The sequence below is a fragment of the Carcharodon carcharias genome, chromosome 6 (genome assembly GCF_017639515.1).
Source record: "Carcharodon carcharias isolate sCarCar2 chromosome 6, sCarCar2.pri, whole genome shotgun sequence".
Classification (NCBI taxonomy): Eukaryota; Metazoa; Chordata; class Chondrichthyes; order Lamniformes; family Lamnidae; genus Carcharodon; species Carcharodon carcharias.
In genome coordinates, this window is record NC_054472.1 from 93974779 (window position 1) to 93985990 (window position 11212).

General features: G+C 40.1%; 1 protein-coding gene across 1 annotated transcript in view; it reads right to left on the minus strand.

Annotated features, from left to right (window-relative positions):
• Window positions 1-10038, minus strand: part of LOC121279094 (sodium/potassium-transporting ATPase subunit beta-1-interacting protein 3-like) — a 652108-nt gene extending 642070 nt beyond the window's left edge. The window contains exon 1 of the mRNA XM_041190019.1: window positions 9727-10038. Coding sequence (XP_041045953.1) covers window positions 9727-9780 — 54 coding nt within the window. The 5' untranslated portion in view covers window positions 9781-10038. The remainder of the gene's footprint in view (window positions 1-9726) is intronic.
• Between the last annotated feature and the right edge of the window lie 1174 nt (window positions 10039-11212).

Consider the following 11212-nt stretch of genomic DNA (forward strand, 5'->3'; position numbering starts at 1 on the left):
GTGTTTGATATCGTTACTGTAAACTTTCAATAAGTGGCATAATTCCAATATTATGCTATGATATATCAACATTTTTTTCATTGGGCTAGTGCTTAACAGAAAAGGGTAATAATGGACTTCAAGGTAATCAAATTGCAAGCACATCTCATAGTAGCAATGATGCAACCTTCCACAAAAGCACCTGAGATGTCTTCTTTTTTCGTCAACCAAGGATTCCAACCCCACAATGTAGTTGACAGGGCAGCCAACCATGTTCATCACATTTCCACACTTCTGTTCTCACCCCTTCCCCTCCCTCACAGATATTATAAGGTTCCCTTTGTTGTCACCTTTCATCCTATCGGCCTTTGTATACAATGGGTCATTTTCTGTCATTTCTGCATCTCCCAATGTGATGCCACCACCAAATATATTTTTCTCTCCCCTCCCCCATCAGGATTTCGAAGGAACCATTCCTTCTGTGATATTCGGATCCACTCCTCAGTCACCACCAACACCCCTACCCTTCCCACGATGCCTTTCCATTCCAAACACAGGAGATATAATGCCTTGGTCTCTCTTCACCATCTGAGGCCCCAACTACTTATGTAACATTATGTATATTTCTTTCAAGTTCGCTGCTCACAATGTGGTCTCCTCTACAATGGGGAGACCAAATGCAGGTTGGGTGGCCACTTTGTGGAACACCTCTGTTCAGTCTGCAAACATGATCCTGAGCTTCTAGTTGCCTGTCATTTTAATTTTACACCTTGCTCTCACACTGACATCTCGGTCCTTGGCCTGCTGCACTGTTCCAGTGAAGATCAATATAAGATTGAGGAACAGCACCTCATCTTTCCATAAGGCAGTTTACAGCCTTCTGGACTCAACATTAATTTCAGCAATTTCAGACCATAAACTCTGGCCCCCATTTTGTTTCTTTCTCTTTGCATGTTTTAGTTTTTCTCTTATTTTTTGCTTTCAGACAGCAACATGCCTTCTCTAAGCACACCTTTTGCTTATTTGTTTGCTTTCTTGCCCCCTCATCATTCCCTTTGAGAATGCAAGACTCAACCTTCTATCATTCTGTCACTCCTGTCTTCCACCCAATCCTTTGTCCTTGTCCCATCCATCCCTTGCTCAAAACCGATTACATCTCTAACTTTTCCTAGTTATGATGAAAGGTCATTGACGTGAAATGTTAACTCTGTTTCTTTCTTCATATATGCCTGACCTGCTGAGTATCTCCAGCATTTTCAGTTTATCTGACCGTATTTGGCCACTTCGTGTGAATCAAGAGGCTAAGGAAGCAGGGAATCAAAATATTAGCCTGGCAAATACATTATAGAAAGCATTTGGAACTGCTAACCTGCTGGGTGTTTTGATATTATTGCAAATTTTTAATTTCCTTAAAAAGTTTGGCTCCATATTACTTAGCATTAACAATCCTGAAGCACTGACAGATATATCAGGATAATTTGCATGCAGCTTGGCACTTTTTGTTGGATCAATATAAAAACTTGTAAATGCGTTGCCAATGTAAAATTGATCCATACATATTGGGATGGTTTCAGGTTTGATCCTTAGTCTACAGTGAATACACATATCTCAGCTCAGGCAATGGAAATATGAAAATAAATTTGTATACCATGCTTTTCACAACCTCAAGACATTCCAAAGCACTTTCCAGCCAATGCAATACTTTCCTGAAGTGTAGCCATTGTTGCAATGGAAGGGCATAAAGCAATTAATTTGCACAGCAAGGCCCCACAAACAGCAATGTGATAATGACCAAAGAATCTGTTTTTAATGATGTTGACTGAAGGATCAATATTGGTCAGGGCATGGGAAACAACTCTATTGTTTTTCATTGAATTAGTTGAGGTGAGATCTTTTACATCCACCTGAGATGGCAGACATAATGCTACAAATGATCTTGGTGCCCTGAAGAAAGAGAAGAACATCCTGCTCTTGATTATTATCCAGCAACTCTTGCTGGAAAGTACATGCGTGACATTAGTCGCGAACAGAATTGGCTTTTGCTATGATGGCCTATGGTCAATTAGTCTGCTGGCTAACTTTCACTGCCTTCACCATCCATGCACAGTTGCTTCAGTGTGGACAATCTACAAGATGCGCAGCAGGAATTCACCAAGGCTCCTTAGACAGTAACTTCTAAACCCACAACCACTACTATCTAGAAGGAAAGGGCAGCCAGTACCTGGGCACTGCCAAGTGAAAGTGCCCCTCCAAGCCACTCCCCATCTTGACTTGGAAATATTTCACCATTCCTTCACTGTTGCTGGGTCGCTGGCACTCCCTCCTTAACGGCACTGTGGTGTACCTCCACCACATGGACTACAGCGGTTCAAGAAGGCAGGCTCACCACCACCTACTCAAGGGAAATTAGAGATGGGCAATAAATGCTGGCCCAGCCGGTGACACCCACATCCCATGAATGAATTTTTTAAAAATCCATGTCTAAGTGCACACATTAATTTGCATTAATTTTTAAGTAATGCCAAGAAAATTGAAAAATACACTTCATAATTTAATCATAATCCACAAGAATATTTGCACTTGAGCTGCAGCATTCAAAAACTAATTGGGGAATCCTGAATACAACTAAGTTGTTCACAAGCAACAAGTTCACAATGCATTACAAACCTTTCATGAAGCAATTACAAGCATTCTTACCCTAATTTGCTTCACTTCTGTCCTGAAGTAACTACACGGAAACAAAAATTCCTCACGTCACAAATGAATGACTATTTGAAAAAGGTACTGGACAATAGTCAATACATGTGGATCACTACCCTATGAGGAAGAGGCTTCAGAAGAGGAAGGGAAATAAATGGAGAAAATAATATACCATTTGTATCTAGAGACCTCAATTTATTAAGACTTAGATATATTACTGTAATCTAATTTCTTTGTACAGTACTAACTCTGCTGTTACAAAGACTCTCACTCACTCTCCATACTCAAATGTCCATTGTATAGAAGAGCTGTGGCACATACTAACTGTCAGCCAAAGCATTTACACGCCAAAGACATGTTATTCAAGTATCAGGGTCTTCTAATCAACAACAGCAGTACCATAAAACTATGCCAGTGACTTTCTTTGCTCCATTGCCACAAAATATTGTTGTATCATTGTCACAATCATAATGGAGGATTTTTTGTGGGGAAATTCTACACACTGATTAGTGAGCTAACTGATTGGGACAATTTGCATTAATTTTTAAGTAATGCCAGGAAAATAGAAAATATGCTTCATAATTTAATCGTAATCCATAAGAATTCGACCTGCTGTATTTAAAAATTAATTGGGGAATCCTTAATACAGCTAAGTTGCTCACAAGCAACAACTTCACAATGCTACAAACCTTTCTTGAAGCAATTACAAGCATTCTTACGCTAATTTGCTTCATTTCTGACCTCAGGAAACTACACAGAAATGAAAATTCTTCATATCACATTCAATGTTTCCCAAAGATCTCCACTTTCTTTCATTGTGAAGTACTGTACACATAAATATTGCATATACCGAACACTGGTCAGATTTTAATGACATTTCCAGGTGGCTCATATCCATCCAGGATGAGATATAAAATCTGTCATATTAATTACCAGACCCACCAAAGAATGAGAATGAATCAGTTCTACAAATCTCTATTTACACTAAAATCCAACAGGAATAATAGACCCTGACCGTGCTGTTTCAGGTACTGAAACAAGCAGCCTTCTTGAAGGATGACCTATAGTCCTTCAGTTTAACTCATTTTCTCAATTCCCCAGCATACTGCATGCGTCAGTCTATTACTATGTTAATGGCTCATAATATCAATTGAAAAGTGTTATTCTTAGACTGACTGTGCACTATCGTTCTCCCTCTCACAGCACCTGTATGCTTCTAAATCCTAGGAATGAAGGAATTTCACAACCACACTCTCTTGCCTTAATGAACTCCCTCCTTGTGCATAAATAAAATAGAGAACTCTGGAAATATAAAGCAAGTCAGACAGCATCTGTGGAGAGACAAACAGTTAATATTTCAGGTTGATGACATTTCATCAGAATTCCCTCTAAATGGGACACAGCTGTGATGAGTAGCTAGTCATTTAGGCCCAGCTACCTAAGTCTCTGCCAGTCCCACTGTTCTCCTTGCCTGCTACCAGCCCATACCTACCTCAGTTTCGCCCTTAAAACTGTATGCTTTCCCCTAGTTCCATCCCAGCACTAACAAGAATCATTTTTTTCCCACGAGACCTAACTTCTATTTTCTGTCCTCCTTCCAACTTAGCTCCTCAACACTCCACTGCCTTTGTCTGGCCCCGTTCTCAGCAGTATCATCAATTGTGCCCAGTTCTCAATCTCTGCTGTGTTTCTCTACATTGGAACTGTGATTACATTTCAAAAGTGCTCTATTGACTATGAAGCACTTCTAAATAGCCTGAGGACAAGAAAAACACTAAATTAAGATTCCAAACAACTAAGTCATGCTTAACTGATCTAATATAATTCTTTGAAGAGGTAAACAAAAATAGTAGATAAGAGTAACATGGATGTCATATGCATGGATTTTCAATAGACCTTCGATAAGATATCATGCTGTAGGTCCATGACAATGGTTAGGGCATATGGAGACATGGGCAATTAGCTGAATGAATAGCAAATTGGTTAAAATAACAAAAAGCGGAGAGTAGGGGTGAAAGGTGCTTATTCAGATTTGAGGAATATATAAAGCGATGTTCGATAAGGATCAGTGCTGGAGCCATTATTATTCATAATTTACATTAATTTTATTAACTTATGTATCAATAACACACTTTAAAAATTTGTAGATGATACCAAATTTAGGGAGGAGTGGGGGGCCGTGTGGCAGATATTTCTAACAATAAAGAAGAATGCTACATAATACAAGAAGGTAAGAAAAAAAAAGACTTGCATTTATATAGCACCTTTCATGGCCACTGGACATCTCAAATGCAATGAATTTCTTTTAAAGTGTAGTCACGGTTGTAATGTGGGAACCACAGCAGCAATTTTGCCCACAGCAAGCTCCCACAAACAGCAATGTGATGTTGACCAGATAATCTGCTTTTTGTAATGTTGATTGAGCAATAAATATTGGTTCAGAGACCAGGTATAATTCCTATGCTCCTCTTCAGAATAGTGCTGTAGGGTATTTTATACCCACCTGAGAGAGAAGGCAGGGTGCTGCCTTAACATCTCAGCTGAAAGGCAACACTTCTGATAGTGTAACATTTCCTTAGTACTACACTGGCGTGTCAGCCTAGATTATTACATTTAAGTCTTGGAGTAGGACTTGAACTGAAAACCTCTGACTCAGGTAAGAGTGCTATCAAGTGAGCCACAGTTAACAAGAAGGCATTAGAAAACATGCAGACTGGACAACTAAGTGGCAAATGAATGTTAACATAGATAAATGTGAGATGAGGCACTTCAGTAGGGAACATACAAACAACATCTACATCTGAGAAAATAAGAAACTGGATGGGGTAGAAAAGCAAAGGGATCTAAGGATACATGTGAACAAATCATAAAAGCAGCATCTCAGGTCAGCAAAGCAATTAAAAATGTTAACTAAGCACTGGGATTTATTCTAGGGCTATAGTATTCAGAAAGTATGAAGTTATGTAAAACTTGCATAGGATCCTGGTCAGGTTGCATTTACAATACTGTACTGACTTCTGGTCTCCATATTATAAAAAAGGACATAAGGTTACCCAGAAAAGTGCAAAAATAATTTACAAGGCTGGTATCAGAACTGAGAGTGCAACAATCGAGAAGAATTCTACGGCTGGGGGGTGGGTGGGGGAGGGGCGGCATGGAGCTGCTCTTTCTTTAGAATAAAAAAGACTTATAACTGATTTGATGGAGATCTTTCAAATTATAAATGAATTGGACAAATTAAATGCAGAGGGGACGTTTCTACTTGTGGGAGAATCCAAAATAGGGGACCATGAATTCAAATTAGTTACTAATAAATCCAATGGGAAATAAGGAGAAATTTATTTATTCAAGAGAGTGGTTCTAATGTGGACATTGCTACTACAAGATGTGGTTCAGGAAAATAGCTTTGATGCTTTCAAAAGGAAACTAGGTGAGTAAATGAGAAAAAGGGGATAGAAAGAAATGATGAAAGGCTGAGATGAAGTAGATAGAATGGGAGAAGACCCATGTGCAGAATAAACATCAGCACAGCTAGTTAGGCTGAATGGGCTGTTTCTGTGCCATAAATTCTATGTAAGTTCTTACCTTAAAATGCTTCATTCATGCCTAATCTTGCAATTTTCTAATGCAATTATCAGGAAATAGTCCAGAGTTGGGGCTAAAAGCCATATGACTAGATACCATTTTGGTGAAATCCTCTGCCCCTTTTCAAGTAACTTGATATCTCCCAAAAGGTGTAAGGACCAAAACTGCCACACAATATTCCAAGTATACAGCAGTACAGCTGGGGCTTTTCAGTTCACTCATGAATCCTCTTGGTAGAATAGTACAGAAAATGGAATGAAAAAATAAGATCAAAAGCTTATTTCAATCTTGCATTGTGACCAATACTTTCTTGCTCATGTGTCCCAGATAAGGCTGATCAAGTTAATTCTATTTGTTATTGGAATGCATCTCAATATAAATTTATCACCAGGGTAGTTTAATTCAAATCAATACATAGCAATATGCTACCCAAACTGCAATCAATTTAGTTTGTTTGTTTGTTTCAGCAGCCACATTAACCCTAATCAGGCATCCTTATGTCTTAAATTTTAATCCAGTTGATTTATTACAAGTTGTGAATAATTTTCTGCTCTGGAGCTCCATCCACTGTAAACTGGGTTGAAACTCCATTTACTGAAAAACCTATCACATCTCTATTTTTTCCCATGATGTAAGGTCAAGAACCTGAAATTTTAACACTATTCCTCACTCCACAGATGCTGTTAGACATCGTGAGTACTTCCAGCATTAGCTGTTCTTATTTTGGGTTTCCAGCATCCTCTTTATTTTTATTCTGAAACTCCACAAACTTATTTCATGCAAGACCCTTATAACTGGCACAAAGAAGCACTTCAATTTTCTTTCCAAATCCAAAAGTGATAATGCAGCACTGTAATCTATTACGCGTTCCAATCTCTTTATAACATTCATTTCACTTTTTTATATATTTTGCCAAGACACTTTCTCAGTGATGGCATTCGCACTCACAGCAAAAGAAAACCACAGAAATATTGAAAGAAAAGTCAAATTAAAATTCATTATTTCATTTCTAAATAGAATGGTAATCATGAAATCCCTCTTCAAAGAAATGACAAATTAAAATGTTATACTCACCTTATAAGTCAATCAGTTGTGATAAAGTACCTGAAATAAACCTAGTCAGATCTCTTGTATTCAAGTCACCAAAGCTTTTCCATTCTCCAATAATTACTAATAAATAGCTCACACTCACAGTGGGTTTGGAGTGGTTATAAAAGTAGGCATAAGTCTCGCGTGATTAGGTTTAAATCACAAGTTGAAAGGAACTATTTCACCTGAAAGCTCCCTGTCATTCAGCCATCGATGCAGCTAATCTTGACAGTGAAAATAAATGGAAAATAAAAATTTTAAAACACCATGGTTACAAAGCTCTTAGGAAATGGGGAGGAGAAAATATGAGACAGGGTTCCTGCTCATGATTACAATTTATGATTCCTGGCTGGGCACTTTGTGAGAAGACATCAGGTGAGGATAGAATGGGCTCAGTTGTGATCTTCCCTATGATGGGTTGATGCAACATGCAAAGAATGGTCATTTGGGTGAAGTATGGGTTAACTGTTGGCATCTCCAGGCCCTTATTCCAGCTTGAATCTACAACTTCAGAAGACTATGGAAGGAATTGAAAGGGGTGAATGGAAAGAGAAAAGAACAAAAAATAAGCATTTAGCCATGGGATCTTTTGAAAATGGATGATGGTTTAGAGCTGATGTATTTATATTTTGACAAATGGCTTAGGTTGAGGAAGGTCAGCCTTTGAATCTTCCATACCATATCAATAATACAAACCTATCCTATAATTTCAGGTGTTAATAGTGTTGTTGCTGAGTTTACCCCTCTATGGAGCTGCATGCTTAGTCGTTGTACCATTGTGCTAGAAACCTATTAGAACCAATTAATAATCTGGGCTTGAGGCAGTTTGGTCTAGAAACGGTTCACTTCTCAGCTCATAAGATCTTAATATATTCACAAGAAGCCTGTGTCACAGAGATAACCGAACAAAAAATGGAGCAGGCTTCAGCTCCTAGCTCCAAGGTAAGCAATTTCGAATGTAAATATATATATATATATAAAATCTGAGCGTCACGTTGCTATGGTGCAGACGCTAAAAGAAAAATCATTATGCACTTTTGGTCTGAACATCCCAGGTGCAAAATACATTAACAGAGCTATACTGCACCTGCTTTCTGTGCTCACACCAGCAGGCTTTCGACAGGCAATCACTGTCTTTGTCAGTTGCATTATCCACCCAGTTCTATTTCATTTTATTCATGAATAGCCAGATGCTTCGTCTTTTTTAAAAAACAATCAATACGGTGGCAAGCGTCCTCCATCTAACACATTATTCAGCCAGCAATCATTCCATTTTCATTCTAAGTTTCCGAAAATGTGTCCTTTCTGCACAGAACAAACGTTCGCACTGTTACTGTGTTCCAGGCTGCATTTAGGGTTTCAACCATGAAAATTAGCAAGCAAAAACAAAAATAAATGTTGTTCGAATTCATAGCACAGCTTACAGGGTCCGCTTTAAACACACACACATACAAAAGAACTAAACCGATGTCTGTAATCAATCATATGCTGAAAAGATAATTTCATTTCAGGCTGCATCCGCCTTCTTGAATGATTGTATAGTTAAAAGAACCCCCATTTACGCCTAGTGAGATTATCTAGAGCTCAGGACATATCTTGAGATTGCTCGCTTCAACATTAGGCTCCCCCGACCACTTCAGCGCCTCCCGGTCGCCTCTTGTCAGAAACGAGCACTGGGAAATGAATAGCTCCCTATATTTGTCTACGTGGTGTTGATGTGAGGTTTGAGGCCAACAGTTCGCCGGTCACTGCCGCTATATTGATGGGTTTAAGTAATGTCAGAGACGAGATTACAAGAGCCCCACGCTATCAACCCAAAAAGAAACAATAGTTTAACCGCAGCAGAGATACACACACCGAACTGTCAGCACACCCAGCTCCAATGCAAAAGACCAGATAGAAAACAAGTCGGATTTTCCTGGCAGCTTCACACCACACAGACAACAAGCAAACAGACCGCGATTAAACACAACAAAGAGATGGTAGGATAGGGAGACCAAATGAAAAAAAAAACCCCGGGAAAGGTACAAGAGGCGCTAGGTTTCTACAGATACAAATCCGAGACCAGGTGTCCTGGCATTTATGTTTAACGTTGGTGTATACCAATACTCAAGATATAATTGAACTCATCACATATTTGATTTCATCAAACATATTACCCAAGTGCTACACTTGGCCCTGCGTGGACTCAATAGGACTGATGCAGAATTAAACAAACAACCGTTTGTGTTCCGGTTTTTTTTCCCTCCTTGCCGCTCATAAATCTAAAATACTTCAATCCCTTCAGCAGTGGGATCGCCAAACGTCCCGAGATCACTCTTTAACACGGATGCCACACTAACCAAGTACAATGGACCGGGCTGTTGTACTCACCAGCTGTAAAGTACAGAGGAATATTAAAGTACATCGGCCTGTGCAGCAACCCATTCCAGCCCGAGAACAAGTCCTGGAGGAAGAATCTGATGGGGAGGGGGCTTGGGTGCGGGGGGGAAGGTGGTGCCCCTACACCGGCTGAATCGAAACCAGCGAGTCTGATCAATAGAATAAAGGATCTGTAGTAGGCTGACACTCCATATACACAGCACAAATAATGGAGAATAAATGCAGGAAAGGCAGCTACAATCCTACAGCGCTGGCCACGGGATGGGTGATAAGCCTCTTGCTGTCTGCTCGAGTCCCCTCTCACGCTGGGCGATTGCGAAGCTCGATCCGATCACTTGCTGAAGAAGCTTCGATGTGAAGTGGGGAGATGGGGTGGCCAGGGTTAATGGGCTGGCTCAAAGAAACTTCAGTTGAGTTGCTGGGATTTTCTGAAACGCGACTCGTCAGGGCGCTCTGGGCGGGGCAGCTGCTCGCCAAATACGATGAATACATAAAGCAGAGGGGACCGGGGAACGGGCAGAGGTGCACACGCTGGCACCGAGGCCTGAGCTGGGAAAGGTCGGGATAAACGATCGGAGAATTGGGGACGGGGAACAGTTGAGAACTTGTGAAAGGACGGGGTGGGGATAACAATTTGATAAGATACAGCGCTGGCCTGTGTTAGACACCATGATTAAGGGAACACTAACACTGGTAAATTGGGATAAATTGACAGGCTCGGTTACTGAAGTGACAATTGGTTCAGAAATGTAAACAGACGATAGCGCAGGAAAGTTTCGGGTGCTAGTTTTATTAAAAACCTGAGGGGGAGGGTGTAGTAGATAATACATGATCGGATGAATAGTTTGACTTTAATGATGGTATTTTGCGAATACAACCTATGGATGTGAGAGCGAGTACCGGCAGCTCCCTTGTACAACTTGGTGTTTCTTCAGACTCCTTCCTCAAGCCGCAGGAATCAAAAATCGCATCGATCTACTTAACCTGCTACATTTAGAGCCTTTGGAATGTTACAGGAAACAGAAATGCAGATTTAGGCAAGTTCTGAGTCTAGTGTAATACTTAAATGAATTACTGTACAGGAGAGCTCTTCCTGTTGGGAGTATTGCTATTCTGCACCCTGGTCGAATTTGTTGATGAAAACGGGGACTGTGTAAACTGAGACATGTTTAGCACTGGCTCATGTTGTCCGCACAGAGAATCCTCAAACCCTGATACGACCAATAAGCAGAAACGAGATGGAAGACAGAGCACCGGATGAATGCGAAAGAAGCAAAGCACCTAATTAGATCTTCAATACATCGCTTAATACTTCGCATCCACATTCTGAACTGTAGTCACTGATCTTGGCCGCTTTGTTGCTATATCGACCTGAATAGGTAGATCAACCTCAGTTAAACAACTCATCTGAAAGTCACTATCTCAATAAGACAGCACATTCTTAGCAATGAGCTGAATGATCAGCCGAGCATACGTA